The sequence below is a fragment of the Branchiostoma belcheri genome, unplaced genomic scaffold (assembly GCF_001625305.1).
Source record: "Branchiostoma belcheri isolate BF01 breed outbred unplaced genomic scaffold, Haploidv18h27 scaffold28, whole genome shotgun sequence".
In the NCBI taxonomy this organism is placed as follows: Eukaryota; Metazoa; Chordata; class Leptocardii; order Amphioxiformes; family Branchiostomatidae; genus Branchiostoma; species Branchiostoma belcheri.
The window spans coordinates 2,399,861-2,417,725 of NW_017803887.1; the positions used below are offsets into that span (position 1 = coordinate 2,399,861).

The 17,865-nt window shown below is 41.0% G+C and overlaps 2 protein-coding genes across 2 annotated transcripts; one reads left to right on the forward strand and one right to left on the reverse strand.

The window, feature by feature from the left end:
• The first annotated feature begins 4,168 nt into the window (after window positions 1-4,168).
• On the forward strand, window positions 4,169-5,946 carry LOC109472571 (C-type lectin lectoxin-Lio2-like). The gene is made up of 4 exons (XM_019772356.1): window positions 4,169-4,324; window positions 4,896-4,977; window positions 5,370-5,759; window positions 5,936-5,946. Exons 1-4 carry the CDS (start codon window positions 4,169-4,171, stop codon window positions 5,944-5,946), a joined length of 639 nt encoding a protein of 212 aa, XP_019627915.1.
• A 6,072-nt stretch (window positions 5,947-12,018) lies between these two features.
• On the reverse strand, window positions 12,019-14,688 carry LOC109472572. The gene has a single exon (XM_019772357.1). It carries the CDS (start codon window positions 14,686-14,688, stop codon window positions 12,019-12,021), a length of 2,670 nt encoding a protein of 889 aa, XP_019627916.1.
• Between the last annotated feature and the right edge of the window lie 3,177 nt (window positions 14,689-17,865).

The window sequence follows — 17,865 nt, forward strand, 5'->3', positions numbered from 1 at the left end:
AAACCAGGCCATACCTGATCATGAAACCCTGGATGTTAGGAATCTTTCATATGGCACAGGTACAAGTTAGATTTGCCAGAATCCCTTCCCTATAATAACTAAACGTTTTCCAAAATGTATTATACACATGAAGCTTAGTGTGATAGTGCCCTACAATGGTAATGGCCACAATAGTTTATATATTGGGTAAAGGACACTTTATCCAAATCTCAGCAACATGTTACCACAAGGACTCGGTTGAACTGACTAATCCATGCTCTGAAATTGGGTTTACCAAGATACATATATGAGAAATATGAAAATGAAAATACATTTGAAAATGGAACTGGGTTCACAATGATACACATATTTCCCCTCCCCAATATATTTTCATATTGACCAATGTCAATATGCCACAAACAGAAATAGTGAGGCGTAAATAAACTGCTGAGAAGAAAGAAAATACCCATGATGACATAGACTTAGTCATAGTAAGTAAGTTTAACAAAAACTCTATAACTTTATCTCTAACAAAGACATGCTTGAAACTAGTAAGAAAAAAAAAGTTGCAATTTCGCAACCCAATGCAAACATTCATGGTGGCTAAAATGAACCATGTTATAAATATTAGTAAGTAGTAAGTAGTTTGTGGGTTAAGGGGACTAGCTGTTTTCTAGTAGTGTGCCAAAGGGATATAGGAATTTACCTTTAAGCTACTTAAAGGATCATCGATTTCAATTCTATCTTTATAATAACTTACGTATCTAAGAGGAACTTAAAGCTTGTTTAAATTTTAATAGTAACTTTCGCACTTATCATTACTGCTGACGTTTTTAAAATAAATATTGCATTAAAACATGTAATACCCACAGTAGTTTTTATTTTTGTGCTATAATTTAATAGTTGTTACTCAGTGTTAGACCAAGATATTAGCTGGTGATATTTGTTTGTAGTATGCACAAACAACTAGAAAGGCTGACATTTGCTCAGGTGCAATGCAGCAAATGGCTTCACCATATCCCTGTACCAAAAATGCACCTACCCACTCCCGCACAAAATGGATTGTTCCTAACTCGCCAATGTCCAAAATGTGAAGTGTTCTTAGACTAATAGTCTATACTCCTATGCAGCAATGGAATCTTCCAACGCCTTCTGCTGTCTGAAAATGTAGAACCCGGTGTTCTATTTAGAACTGTCAGTTGGGGATTTGGGTTTTGAAGCTACAATCACTATTTTTACTCAAAGTAAAGTACATAAAAGTATCTGAATAGTGAACACTGGCGAAATCTAAATAAGCATATGGTGCCAAGCTACCCTTTGGCTGCATTTCCGGTCACTTGGTTTTCATATTAGCACATAGGAGCCAAAAAAGGTAGCAAAAAAAAAGTACCAAATTACATAATTTCTAAGTGACACACACCAAAAGCGTAAAAACATTTTGTTGGCTTAGCATGAAAGTTCATCTGTGTTGGTACAAGTTATTATGAATTAAAGTTTAATTTTAATTTCATTTTGTTAGCTTGTTTCCAAGGATCCCCAATATCAAATTTCATGCCATTCGGGTGTAATATTAGGGTACAGGAGCCAAAATGTACATTGTCGGTACAGAAATAACCCCAAAGCCCCTTTTCACAGTTTAAAGTGGTGTGTGTCAAAAGTGTGAATGACATTCTTTGAACATTTCTCCAAGGTATCACCATAACGAATTTCAGGACATTCAATATTGGGGCACAGGAGCCAAAAATGATATTGGATTTCATGCAGTAAAGCAACTGACGCAAAGTTTAGGTGCTTTGATCGTTAATAAAACGTTGTGAGTTTTCCAGATTTCTCCCTTCCCTGCTATCAAAATAATACCGACTGGCTCCTTCCCGAGACTTTATAATTCCAGAATGTAGAGGGGGATTCAGGTGGACTTTTCAGACAAAGTAAGTAGGATTGATGTCCGCCGAAAAGAGGTTTTCAGTCCCTTTAAAGTTGATTACATTTCTCACTACCCTTTTTAAACATGAGATCATCTGCGTTTTTTTTATGAGTCATATCATGAATATTTTTCAAATGAGTCTGCTCTCGCAAAATCGCTCTCGCCCTGGTGATGGTCTTGTTTTTCTGGCCCAACATTTTCTGGTTCTCCCTGACAGCACCGTAGTCTGTAGCGTAAAATCATCAACAGTTTCTTGAAATTCGAGTGGAAAACGTAGCCTAAGGAGGAACACCTGGGGGAAAATATTGCAGAGAGCTGAAGAGAAACAAGTACGTGACGTTTGACTAAACATCTTCGATGTTGTAACTTCAATTTTGAGCCTTATAGAGCGGTGGCCCTCCCTTTGAAATCTGCCTTTGATGAAGGGATTTGGGTAGCCGGGAAAAAAGGAAAACACTGTACCGGGAGACAACAGGTAAAAAGGAATCATTTCCACCTGACGACACATGACAGGTGAAGAAGAGCCTAAAGCGAAGCCACATATATAGGAAGACAAGGAAGCTTAAGACCAGAAGAAATTGTCCAAATCATTAAGACGTAAGAATTGTCAAGACAGAGATCAAGAAAAATCCACTTAATCTTTGTCACCAACAGAATGGAAACGGAAAATGTGGCCTACCGATCAGCGTCCTTTTTGAGGGAAAATCGACCCGGTGACGTGGCCGAAACACCGAGACGAGCTAACGGTACGTTGTTGTTGTAATTTAGATTTAAACATAAGTATATGTTAACATATACATTTACATGTTTGAGTTGGGTTTTCATTCACTCCTTGTCCAAATAGTTTAAGTGACAAAAATCCAAACAATCCCATGGTTGTACTATAAAATCAACCAATAAACTCAGCTAACGTGAACTACCAGACTTCAGCCGATATCTGACTACGGTGGTGCTGACATGGGCACACTTCTGGCCAAGATATTAACCAGGACAAAGTTAGTCTTCAAGGCAGTATAATATGTATAGACAACAGATAATGAATTTAAACATAATTGTATGAAGCTAGTCTCAATCCAGAATGTAACTACACTAAAGACAGACATTTGCTTGGGGGCAAATACATTATATCAGTCCATCTCCCTCCTTGCTCCAAAATAGACCGTTCAAACTTTTCTATTTATTCGTCTTCAAGATGAAATGTTTGAATATTCCCGTGTAGTCCCCAATACCCAATAATAGATCTAAGTTTGAAATTCGCTAGATCTTTGTTGAACTCTGAGTTTAAATCCTGGTTACCTCCATGTCGTGAGGTAACCCATGTTAGAAACTGCAAAGTGTCAAAACAATTCGCGTTTCCGCTTTCGAAAACAAATCAATACAGCAATAGCCCTGGATATTTAATTAGTGACCCTCCCACCCTGCACAGATTCAGTCACAATCCTACGTCCGATTTCTTGTTCTTACAGATGACCTAGAGGAGGAATACATGTGTGGGTTTGCTAAACGATGCAGGGTGATGTTTTGCCCTCCACACCTCCGTGGAGTCACAATCGCTGCTGCAGCAGCAGTCATTTTTTGTGCTGTCATATTCGCTGTCATATTCGCTATAGTATCTTTGGAAAGCAATGCAAAAATCCAACAGGTCAGTCTATTCCTTTAATTGAATAGAAATAGTAATAGACATAGTATAGTTTCATCTGTGTTATGCTCTTATGCTGACTTTTGTAGGGGACAGCCTTTGTTTCTATGGCTTGTGTTTTTGGTGCTGGGGTCTGTTTGTTGGCCCCGGGTAATTAATACATGTAGCTGTACTTGTGGTCAACGCAAACAGAGAGGTCAACAATAATGAAAAAAAACTAGAAATTTACAAAAAAATATCATTATACATGTAAATAACATCTACTCAAAGTAGTACTTCCAAAATCACCACTAATTATAATACCACCATGTTTTAAATCATGGATTCGAAAATATCTATTGATAATGCATTACATACAATTTAAATATCCACGGATTTTGCGACATTCTTTGAGAAGTAATCGATAAAGGATTACAAAGTTGTACCGTCCTTTTTATCTTTAGGACTGCAAAGAGCCTTGTTGGGAGAACATACCACCAGTGTTCACAGATAAAATGGGACTGAACCGGGTTTGTTTTCCATTATTGTTTTGTATAACCAGTGTCATACATCTTTGTATATTAAAAAAATACACTCAAAATGTAACAGCAGCTGTTGTATATACTATTTAGGTGTATATTGACAAGATGAAGGAAATGATCGTCTCGTCAACTACATCAACTACGTCTGCTCTACTTCTGAAAACCAGCATCTCTCCACCAACGACCGGACCCGAAGTGACCGAAACTTTGCTGTCAGATGTGACGACCACACCACCAGGGATGACAACCACACAGCCAGATGTAAGTTGTTGTTTTAATAATCGCAAGACGTGGTGACGGCACACTCAGTTTTTTTTCAACTGATATTAATGCCGCCACCAACACAGGGGACAATAGATACTCATCAGTGCAAAATGCCTTTCCCAGGGGCACAAGATCTGTGGCATGTCAGGACTCGAACCCGGGACCTCTTGGTTCCGAGTCGTGCACCCTGCCGCTACGCCACACAACCCCACCACAAGACTTAGTTGTAGATGTAAGTTGTGCGCCCTTTTATCCCTCCTGGTCTTTTCCTCTACCCCTTCCTCTTTGAACAATTGAAAAACATCTCATGTTCTTAAAAAAAAGAATTTGAAGACTTCCGAGAAGTATGATATCCCCGGCTTCCTGAATTCCCCCATGTCGCCATTTTCCTACCCTACCCTGTCAGGAAGTTATTATTTAAAACTTATAAAGAGAAAGGTGAAATATTCATTCCCATTTGACAGCTGCATTTACTGTGATTAGTAGTAGTACGATGCGGCTTGAGTCTTCACACAAATGTGGAGGTAACCCGCATTTTTCTTCACATAACTTATTTATTATTTTCTAGCCATTGCCTCTCTCTACTGAAGAGATGATATTCAACAAGGCCCAGACTGAAGGACAAACATCGCCAAAAACCACCAAGAAAGGTAAGGCTAAAAATCGATCATTTCTTTATATAATTAACTTAACTTCTTGGAAGGGTAGGAGGAGGGGAGCAAGAAGCATCGCCTATATGAGCCTTGGGAATAAAACCACCCATACAGTCATTCTACGAAAAACTGTTCTGGAAAACTACATTAAATGTTTTTCCAGAAAAATGTGTTCGTAACAGTGCCAGTTTCAAAACCTCCATGGGATGCTTTCCATTAAAAAGTACTATCAAAATACTCAGGAAGGCATAGCCAAAGTAGTTTATTCGGTGGTTTCATAGCAACTGACAAGGATTTATCTCACCATGTACACCGAGGATTAGGCTGGTCATGAACCATTGATTATTTACCTTAAAATGTTTTATTAATGTAAAAAAAAATGTTTCTAGCATCTTGTCCTGGAGGTTTTACTAAATGGCGAGGAACCTGCTACAAGGCGTTTGGCACCCCGAAGAAATTCTGGGCCGCAAATGAGCATTGCCGTCGCTATGGTGGCACCCTAGCCATGCCTAAAGACGCTGCCACAAACAGACGCCTCATCTCTCTCATGAGACGCTTCATCCACCAAGTTTTCTTCTTTGGACTCCATGATGAGGGGAGAGAAGGACGCTTCAAGTGGATAGATGGTACCAAACTTGGGAGCTTCAGCTCGTGGGGTCCGGGCGAACCAAATAATCATCGAGGCAGGGAAGACTGTGTCGTCTACCTCCGTGTGTACAGGAAGTGGAATGACTTCTCCTGCAGCAACTCGGGATACTTCTTATGCCAAGTGGCACCAGGTACTTCAATGAGTATACTATTTTTGACACAGGTTTAAACTCTGGGCATTGATGCATCACTGTCACCAGCTTAAGCTTAACCATGTTTATGTAAAGAAACTCGCCACTGATTGTTCGTGTATGCTTTATTACAACTTCTAAAATACATTTTATTGATAAAACATTTGCCTTTACAGGTCGCACATGAGCGACGGACCGAGATCACACCTCCTCTGCTAAACATCATCAAAGTTGAAGAAGCCACAAGTGAAATACAATATCATTTAAGTGAATCACTAGGCCGTTCGAGCCATTTTTTAAATAAATGTTCTTATGGGTCATTATTTACTTACGGCTATTCCAAGATCAGGGTGTACCAGGGTGTTGCACAAAAGTTTTTCAATTTTTTTTTACGTCAATACAAGAAACTGTACTATAAGTGATACCATGCATGATGCTTTTTTTTTTGGATAGCGATCAGCGGTTTAAAAGTTGTGCTCCTTCAAATTCGATGCCAATACTTTAAACTGGTTTCTCATCTTGTATTTGAATACTGTCCGTTTAAACTTGGTGAAAATGAACACTTTCAGAAGGAAACAGCTGTCGTTTAACTTATTATTATGGAATTACATTTCAAGGCTTTATTATATATTCATTTAAATGACTGTATGAAAAAAGAAAAATGTGCTTACTTGTGTGAAATATTGCGTAATGGATACCGAGACTTTTGCAATGGATGACTTTGTAATGATCTAGTAAGATGGGTCCAACTGTACAGATAAAATAAGCCTGCAACATTTAAGTGGTATGATTATATACTATGATTAGTACCCATAGTAACAACGGAAATATAATTATAAGGAATCTATGTAATAATAATAGAAGTAAAATTTCCACAAAGTAATAATATAATGGTAACAATGGAAGTAACAATGAAAGTAACGTGAACCAGCATAGTAACAATGGTGAAGTAAAATTACTGCATGGTAACACTACAAATAAAATGACTGTAAATTAATAGTGAATGATGTAAAAATGTTATATCCATCTTTCCTGATGCGCATGATGCTACTGGTAGAGTTTTCTTTCCTTTGCCAGTATGTCAAGTAAAATTCCAGAAAATTTCAAGATGGTTCAGGCTCAATACAAGATCATCTAAGTGAATCAATTAGCCGTGTGAGCCTATCCAGATGTTCTTATGGAAAATTTTTTGCTTATCTTATATCCAAAGTAAAAAAACAACAACAACAACAACATCAATTTGAATAACAAGTGTGACCAAAAGTTTTTAAATGCAGCAGAGGTTCAACTATGTAATTCTGCATTTATAATAATCCTATTGATTAAGCTGTGTCTTTTCTTGTGAATAGTGTTGATTTTTGAATTTGTGAAAACTTTCAGAAGAAAGCAACTGTCTTGTGACATTTTCTTATAAAATTAAGATTTAATGATTCATTATATAAATGTCTGTAGGAGAAAAATGTTTGAAATATTGTATAATGTACACTTTTGTAAATATGACGTTGTTACAAGTGAAAGAACTCCGAATTGCAACATTTAAAGTAAAATGATTATGCATGGCAACATTGCCAGTAAAATAAATAGCACGTATACTAGCAATGGAAGAATCTGCCTAGTAATAATGGGAGTAAAATTAATCTGCAAAGTAACAATGGTTTGGCCGGCCGAGAAGCGGTCTGGAGAGAACGGACGACCCCGCGTTAACCCGGATGTTAATGATTCTCAGTGGCGGGAAGCTCACATCCGGGTACTTCGACCCCACTCGAACACTCGAGACCGCTTCTCGGCCGGCCGAGCGAAGTGTTCTCAAGATTGGGCGCGATTTGTACGACGCCATTCGTCAGATAGGGGGCCAGGAATATTTACCAGAGCATAGGCTATATGAGGTTGTGTATCGTTGCCGTACAGGGTATGTAGACACGACTTCCGAGTGACTACGCACCGGGGCTGAGCGATATCCGCCATTGGGTACGGCGAAAAAGTACAGGGTACGGCACGAATTACCGGGTACGGCTTGAAATTTTCGCGGGTACGGCACGAATTTCCGGGTACGGCCAGAATTTTTGAGCGGGTACGGCTTGAATTTCCGGGTACGGCTTGAAAGGAGTTTGATGGGGGTGATCACAAGGACACGGAGAAATGACGGACCGAACTCATTTTTTCTCAATTTGTGCCCTAATCTTGTCATATGATGCTTATTACCTTTTGTTATATTTAAATTTCGAATTCTGTTTTTATCTTCTCAATGTTTGATATCGATATTTTTTACTAAATTTCTGTTACAATACATTTAAAGTCGCGTTCTTATTATGATGGCTATACTCAATATTTTTTGTACATTCTTCATTATCATTTATTATTATATTTCAAACTGGTGGAGAAGAAGATTGAGTATCAGCCGCGATTTATTTTAAATAATAGACATTGTGACCGAAAAATGTGCCTCATGCTGTGCAAAACGCGCTCTAACAGAGATATTGATCTTGTATGCAATCTTGCCCAAGATCCACATTTTGCCCTACAATAAAAAAAGAGCTACCGCTGTTTCTGTTATCTGTTGGATACCATTAATCATCGCCTTAAGCTAATGGAAAAAAACATAAATATCACCCTTCACAGCCTGCTGCGCAACTCATTACCGATACAGGCGGCAGCTGTGCATTTTTGAACTTGGGGCAAGATGCGAATCATCAAAGATACCAGAAATTTTCAGAGGTACACTTTTCTCAAAATTAGGGGGTGAGCGATTTTCATACATTTTCATATTCATTCAATTTGATTGATCATGAAATCTCAGGCACATATAATGGCACGAAAAGGCGCTAAACTGTGTATTAAAAAGCTACATATAGCAAATAAAAACGCTACATAAAGCAAATTAAAAAGCTGCATATAGCAAATGAATAAGGTTACTAAAAGGACGGTCACAATTGTGTACACGTAAAATTAACCCCAACGCTCTGAAAAGACAAGTCTAGAAATTAACATCAGCTGTACATACTATTATGGCTTCACCACACATTTCGCCCAAAATGAAGAAAGATACATTTAACGGAATGGCAGAAGCAGGAGAATTAAGAAACACAAAGAATAACAATATATGTCATCCATACATATGGTATGCAGTGAAATCTACATACCTTCTGCTCACTTCCAAACAAATCCCATGGGAATAGTAATATTGATGATGGTAACAGTCACTCAGAACCATGATGAGTGTACTCCGACAGAAGCGGTGACAGCAACGATTTTAGAAGGAGCAAAAGGTCTAGTGACGAAGCCGAGCGAAATCTACCAGGTCCCGGGGTAGTACACTCCCGTGGGAAATTCGGGAAACCTAACCCTCTAAAACATCAAACTTAATGAAATAAGTTGGGAAACTTAACTTTTTGTTGGTACTTCGACTCATTCGGCTAAGTTTGTTATCTCCTTGTTGCTAGCTTAAACCGTACGAGCTTTCTAGTAACTATTGTCGCAAAACCGTAGTCTTCATGATAAGAATCTCAAGTAATAATGTCAGGTAATGCAATTTAAATGTAGAACTGAAAGATGTCGAAAGAGTAAACTGCCTTATCTGTATTAGCGCCACTAACTCTCACTGCAGCAAGCATCTTTTCTTCCTAAGTCAGAAATATCAAGCTTAGGCAAGCTTCACTTCACTAACTTACACAATAGGCAAATCATTTGTTACAAAGGGTTCAATTTATCTATGTATCTTTATTGCTTTCAGATTACTTTTAATTGTAATTCACGCTGCTAACTGAAGCAGCATCTCTTTCCTCCCAAAGTCGATATGAATACTGCACTTGACTTAATGCCCCAATACGCGGAACAGAGGTTACAAAGGTTTAGTTCGTGCATCTATTTTCCTTGCTTTTAGATTAATTGTAAATCAAACAACGTTCCAGCTAATGGAGGTTGCTACTGTATGTTATGCCTTGCAAAGACACAAACGAACAACCCATTCGTAGTATGGTATCTGTTGCATCTAGGATGCGCTCCTTATCCAGAATACGCTCTGAAGCACCTCCTGCATAACCAAGGGTGTTTATCAGACAGAAATGTGCACTTAGCGTACTTGGGGGAGAAGCTTCGTGTTTTCTTAGGCGACTATCTTGCATGTGATGTTCTGGGTCAGAACACGGCAATCTTTGTCTCCCCCCCCCCCCCGCGGAGATTGTGTAGAATCAATTCGGCTGCTGGTTTTAACAAATCTACACAAAGATAGCGACACTTCGTCACGTATGTGACCGTCCCAGAATGTTTATTGGGTCATGATTTAACAAATACAAGATACAACGGTATCCATTCTCAACGTCTCTAGCAAAACGACATTGTCACTGACGTAAAACGGTTGTTTGTTTTGTATTGAAGACTGGCTCTAGCTATTTATTGGTGGTACAAAAAACTCGTTGTGTCTACTGGCTTTTTTCTATTTTCAACTCTTCAAGTATGAAACGATATTCAAATGATTTAAAATTATACTTGGGGTATAACACCTGGGTCATGTTCAATGTATTTATATTCACAGGTCATAGAAATCCAATTTGGTTGTTCAAATGTCATTCAATAGTGCCCATCCAGTGGAAAAGGGTTATACACATGTCACGCATCAATCTGTATCGTATATGCATTAAGTTGAAAGCATAGCTCGTAATGGACCTATACCATTATTACGTCACAGTTTGTTTACCTGTTCTAAAGAACATTCTAGAACGGTCAGTTAAAGAATAAAGATCATTTTAAAGTTTTCAAAGTAAGGTATGTCTGATTTTTGCTGCGTCTAGTTGTGTTGACACAGCATTACATGCTGCATGGGTGATTTAGTTGTGACGTTAGACGACAGTAGTAACGTCACTGTATTAAAAGCCTTATATTAGGCTAATGCTACACAAACACACACCGCGCTACGCACCCCTGTACAATATGAACGTCGATTGACCGGCAGTCATTGCGGTAAACAAACTGTGACGTAATAATGGTATAGGTCCATTGGGAATGCGGTAAGCAAAGAGAGTGTTTTACTGCCATGCGTCATGGCAATTTCGACTAGTAACAGTCCCCTTTCAAGTGCAAAGAGCTGTAGTGTAGGCACACGGGGCGAAAGGTGAAACCCTGACCTTATATTCTTATAAAGGTGTTCTTTCCAATTGGCATCCCGCGCACAGCAGGCACCTCTTAGAAGTAAGTTCCACTCTGAAAGCTTCTTTCCCAGAACAACATCACTATGGAATAAGCTACCTCGTGATTGTTTCCCTTATGAGTGTAACCTTAAACGTTTGAAGTCTAAGGTCAACAAACTTCTGTCCTCACTGGCAGTAACCCAAAACATTTTCGGTGGCTCCCAAGAGCCTCGTTTTGTTTTGACCTGTGAAGTAAAAAAAGTACCTACGGGGTTGTTTTGATCCCAGTCGTGCCTAGCAATATAATCACCACTGAGAACTCGCTGCCACCAAGTACGTACAGTTCGGGCAGCATTACTAGATGGCTTTAACCAATGTCTGCGTTCAGATGTCCGAAAATTAGGTGTATCAGGTCATATGTAGTTTCTAGCTAAAGCTGCCGCTGCGCCGCGTGCCTGCGCAGCTTCTCTATTACGCCGAAGAGGGGTGCAGAGGGCAATTTGTTTTGAACTTTAATGAGGATAACTGGAGCAGAGGTTTTCTTTTTAGTAGGTAGGTGCCTTTCAGAATGAATAACGTAAGGATATGCATAATATGCAAAACAGAGCGTCTTTGCATGGTTATTAATTTCATTATTATGTACATCTTAGAATCATTATATCGCTTTAAGTTGTGGCAAGGTATAATAAAGTAGTGTGTTGTTGTCACATTTCCGACGAATTTGGACCAAGTGCTAACGTCACACATTCGAAAATAATCATGTGTCTGAAGGTCAAATACACCTTCTGGCAATTCTTTAGACATGCCAAGCCAAGCTGATATAGATACAGGTGAATCTGAATCTTTTAGATATATTTTTTTTTCTATTCCAACATGTAATGACCAGACGTGGTGGGGACACACTCAAGTTTTTTTTCTACTTATATTAATGCCGCCACCAACACACGGGACAAATGCACGACAGGACAATACTCATTTACACCTGAGCTAAGTGAGGAAAGTCGTGTAAAGTGCCTTTCCCAAGGGCACAAGATCGGTGGCATGTCAGGACTCGAACCCGGGACTCTTAGTTCCGACTCGCGCACTCTGCCGCTACGCCACACGACCCCACACTTATTGGTCTTAAATGTTATGATTTAAGACCAATATGCAGCATGCCTTGTTGGCCTCAGCAGGTCTATCTTTCTCAACAGTTCTTCAGGTTTTGGCCGCTTTGACGGGTCTACTATCCAGCAGGATCTGATGATGCGGTACACCGGCAGCGGACAGTTTTCCGGCTGCTGCAGACGGACGCCTTTCTTCAGCAGCTCCAACAGTGTGCAGACGTCCGGGTGCATCGGACCGCCAGCGTAGCGTGGGTCCTCCCCAAAACTGGTGATCTCCCACAGCAGCACGCCGTACGACCACACGTCACTCTCACACGTGTACACCCCGTCCCGTAACGACTCCACGGCCATCCACTTCAGCGGCAACAGTTCCTCCTCCCCGCCCTGCTCGGTGCGTTTGTACGCCGACGACACGTAGACGTCACGCGACAGTCCGAAATCCGCGATCTTGGCCACTTTTCTGTCGCTGATGACGACGTTACGGGCTGCGATGTCCCGGTGCACGATCTTCAGCCGTGCCAGCTCCGATAACCCACAGGCTACGTCAGAGGCAAAACCGAGACGTTCTAACAGTTTCCTATCCCCCGTGATCTTGCACTGTTCACGCAAACTCCACAGGTACCGCCGAAGTTCTTCATTGCTGGCGTACTCTACAATAATGTACTGGGGGTCTGACTTGGTCACAACACCATAAAACTTGACCACGTTCGGGTGTCCCTCTTTGTCCTCGTGGATTCTGGCAAGGATGTCCATTTCGCGCCGAAAGTCGCGGACGGCTGACCCAGTCATGCGGTCAGGCCGGATACATTTGGCGGCCACCAGGACCTCGTAGCCTAATTCCAGCACACGCAGTCTTGCCCGTACCACATGACCGAACTCTCCCTCACCGATCATATGTTCGAAACTAATGTCCTCTTTCTCCAGTTCCCATGGCGAAAGGGTTTCCATCTCCAAGTCCACTGTTGTGTATTCTGCGTGGTTTGAGTACAGTTTTACCAAAATCGAAACCACGATACAACCGACTACGACCATGGAGGGAAGAACGGTTGCCAACAATTTTACAACGTCTTGATTACCTTCAGGTTTCAGATCGTTTTGACAGAATTCACCAAATTGCCCTTCTGCACAAATACAGGTGCCATTGACCGGGTCACACGGGGTGTTGTTTTGACAATAACAATTCCCGCTGCAGTTCAGCCCAAAGGTGCCAGGTGCACAGATGCCCTCACACCTGTCTCCATGACGACCGGGAGGACACAGACATCCCTCCCACCTGTCACATGTCCCTCCGTACTCACAGTCACACACCTGTCTGCAAAACTCCCCGTAACGATTTGGAGGACATTCAGTGGCGTTTATGACGAAAGTTGCATTAAATACTCCCCCGCCTGTAGCTTTTGTCTCACAAGTGTACTCACCATTGTCTGATTCTGAGAGCTGAAAGTTGATGGAACTGTTCTGTACCGCCTTTTCTTCAATGATTTTTGTGTTGGGACCTTTGTTTGTTGCTTGATAAAGCCATGTTATTTTTCCTACGTCGATGTGTGGAGCCAGGCAGGTCAAGGTCAGATTTGTACCAATGTACTTTACGTCTAAATCGCCAGGGGTCGCGATGATGGCGACCTCGGGCCATGGGATGTCACAGGCCCTCCCTCTCCAACCCGGGCGGCACTCACAGGCACCGTTAAAGCCATGACACCGAGCACCGCTCTTACAAACACAGTCTTTATCACAGTACAGACCGTATTTACCCACAGGACATCCTGTAATATTGAACTCATGTACGGACTCCAATTTAAAGGGCATTGTCAAACCACTCACTGCCTCTAACGTGACATTAGTTCCACACTGTACCAAATACGAAGAACTGGACCAAATATCATTGAGCTCTAAAAGCGAAACATAACGGAAACCTTCTGTCATGTTGCACTGATCATTCTGTGTCGCCCACGCAGGCAACGTATTATTCAAGGCAATATCGACAACTACCAGGTTGCCTTTGCTTTGTAACTGTCTGTCGTGACATTTGAACTCGATTCTGCCCTGATGACGCTGGTCAAGTGCCGGGAGGAACACCTGTGCATCAGGGCTTAGTTTGGTCAGAGCAACGCACAGTCGCAGGGAGCAGTCTTCGTGCATGGCAGCATTAACGGCCTCGTAACGCCAGTATGGTAGAAAGTCAGGGTACGGTCGTGTGTCTCCATTATATATTATATGGAAATATCCATTACTGCTCATTACCATATAGTTCTCTGTTGTGTCATGACCAGGTAGAATGGGTGTTTCACACCGCTTGTTGTAGCAAGGTGGGTATCCCGGTACGTCCATTACCAAGACAAGGAGGTTTACATGCCAAAAGCTGCTTTCTCTAGTATTTGTCAGCTCCAGGGACAGATTGTATAGCGGGGTTAACTCGTAGTCCAGCGGTGCTGCAACTGTTAGCGTCAAGGTCTCAACATCCACCCCAAACCGTCCAAATGCATCACCTTGGGTGATATTCACTGTCCAGAATGTGCCACTGTCTTCTTCAAAGCTTACGCTGTCAACAACATCTGTCAGACGCTTGACTGTACTGCCGACTGACGCATCCTCACGTATTGTGACGTTTTCGGACAAGACCACGAGGTTTCTATGGGCCTGTGAGGCTGGGAGCAGGCTGGTCAACAGAAGTACAGTGCAGAATGGAACACACGCCGCCATCTTTTCAGATCATTGCTTGTAGTAGAAGTTCCACTCTACTAGTTTTAAATTTGTTGATAGGACTTGACTGCAGATAAAAAGAGAAATATATGTCAGGATAATATCAGATATTGAGTATAACAACAAAGGCAATTAGTATCCATTCGAGTGCCTTATGTTTGTAAATCTAGCCTACCCTACCACTCTTCATTCTACCACTCTTCGCTTCATATTTCACATGGTTTGTTTCAGATGATTTTTCCATTAGTCCAACTAATGTTCTGAACGTGCCAGAAATGCCGCTAGCTATAACACAAATATACATATATCTGTCAGGTAAGGCGGACGGATGACAGTACTACGGTCAATATTCCGGTACTACGGTCCAATGATTGACAAACTGCAATGGACTCTAACGATGCAGACTGTTGCATTTCATAACTTGTTTTTCAAAGTATGTCTTGCAATGGATCAAGTTTTGGACTACAAGTGCCCGCGCCAACTTTGATGTCGGATAGCGTCTGAACGGCTTGCGCTAGAACATCGCTGCTGTACCTTACAAATAAAGCCGCTACATTACACTTAATGTACACAATTGATCTTGTTTTTTCAAACGCAGCTACCTGCAAAATATCATGAAATGCATGCACCATACCGCAGGTTATAGCCGATTAAAAAATCGCCAACCTCGATATGTGGTGTGATTAAAACATAAACTTCTCGACGAAGGCAATTATATTAAAGATTGCAGATTTTGCCACTTTGGAGTTCCTCATTCCTTTCATGGTCTTATTCCTCGTTTTGCCTACTTACACTTGCTTCCCCCTTCGGCTTAATACCTTATCTATAACTTCAGTACTTTTTCAGTTGCCTTTATTATGTTTAGTTTTATCATTATATTATCTGAAGGTAAACAGAACCCTGCAAATGATTCGTTACCCACGGATTCTTGTTCCTCTTTTGGCCCACAGAACCAAACTGGCAAAGGGGCTAACCGTGTCTTGTATGCCACTACAAAGAGGTCGTTAGGTACATTGTGAGTTTTTCAAGGCTTAACAAAGATGCAGCAAACCCAATATTGCAACACTACCTGTCAGCAATGTTTAGTGAGGAAAGTAGTACGTCGGGATCCTGCCAGGGAGTTCAAGCCACGACTTTTGGATTTTCAATCAACATTCTTTTACGCAAAACGTTCCACCACTAGGTTCTAGCTATCTCCTCCGGTTTACATCATTGTTTCAAAGTCCTTCTACAGGAACAGTTTCTTTCCCCAACCTGCAAATTTAGCGACACCCTCCTCCCAACAATTGCTCTCCTCTCGAATTCTATCGACAGGCTTTCAAAATAAACACCTGCCTCAGTCAATGTGGTGGACATACATATCTGTCGGACCTATGTATCTCAGTGCCTAGAAGTGATCCATTGGGTTCGAGCTGAGCAAAACCGTTGAAAATAACACCAAAATAATAGATACACGTACCCTGTTCAGTTCCATACTACCAAACATGCCATCCATCCACTCATAAACGCCGGATCGCTTGTCAAAATGACTCCTCGGCTTCTGAGTCCGTTATGGTTCTGATTGCTTTTGGCACAAAAATAGGAACTTACATCAGTTCCTGTTCCTGTTTTTACCAAACCAGCAAACAAAACGCCCTTTTTGACATAGTAAATTATGACTAAACAAACTTGTACGTGATAAAATGGGCTTTTATGATTTGGTACTAAGCTGATAACATCGAGGTCAGAGTAACTGTCTTAAATACGGTGCCATTAAAATGTAAAATGTATTATTGATGATTGATTATTGACAAACCTAATTTGTATACCTAATGCGTATTTGGTCGTCGCAATTGACAGCAGCTTGACCTATTAGAGAAAGCGTGGATGAAAAATCAGGACCTCATTAGCATAATTTATCTTGAAATTCTAGCATAGCTTCTTCGTTAAAATAAAACTATCTTTGCGTTGAGAATAAAACAAAATTATATAACTGAAATGAAAATGAGGATCTTATTAATAATGGGGATCTTATTAAAAAAGAGAAAAATTTTCAATTCGTCAGTCGTGTGGGTTACGATCTTTTGACGAAGGTATGAGGTCACGGAACTCAGAAGTTTAGTATTTCGTCCTCACAGCACGTTACAACTCAGCGCCACTTCAAAACTACTAAGCTGATTAGCCTCTTAAAAGTTACCACAATTATAACTTTAAGTCGCACTTTTTCCTGGTACCATGAGAGATTTCAGAACATATTAGCCACCCTATGACCCTATTTGGGGTACTGAAGAGGAAGAAGAAGAGCACATGTCTGTGTTCGTCTTGTCTCCATCGCTATTCGAGCTGACCACATTAATCGGATAAAGGCTGACTTTATTTTCCCACCTCCCGCCTGTCTGCCATGCAGGGATCAGTGGCAGACGGCAGGTTAGAATATCTACATGTATATGTAGAGTGAGAGTGCATTATATGTTACAAAATGACAAGCAATTTGATCTTTCTATAGTATAATCTAAGATGAATGTCTACCTCCTCATTGGCGGCGATGTGACCTCATGTGGCTTCTGAGTTTGAAACATAATTCACAAAGTCATCCATACTTCGGGGATCGGTTTTACGTTTTCCGGACTGCAGTTACTGCCGTTTTTCTCCTTTAAAGGCTGTAATAGCTATGAATGTTCTCTAGGCTGCTCTTTCGGTAGCTACTAGCCGTTGTCTTCAGTTGGGGTGGCTTACTGCTTACTTGAGTGTATCCTTAGGCCTTCCTCTTTTCCTTGAGCCCAGCTTTAGCTCCCCATGAATACGTTGTCTAGGAATAGCACTGCCAGGCATTCTGATAACATACCCAGTCCAGCGGTTAGAGGGCTACAGTAGAATTGCTTTGACATTTGTGCATTGGGATAGGCCTAAAATCTACTGGTTAGTGATTCTGTCGTGCCAAGAAATATTCATGCTTCTACGTAGAGACCTCATTTGGAACTGTCCAAGCCGTTTGATATTCCTGTTGTATAAGGTCAAGCTTTCGCCTCCATACAGAGGTGAAGAAAGTAGTACTGGGTTGTAGATTTTGCTATTAGTGGTCGATTTGAGGCCTCTTTGTTGGGCAACCTTCACCCTCAGTAGTCTCCTGAGTGCCTGAATTGCTTTTTCGGATCCTTGTTATGCTCCTAGCTGTTGCCCAGGGATCCATTAGCAAAA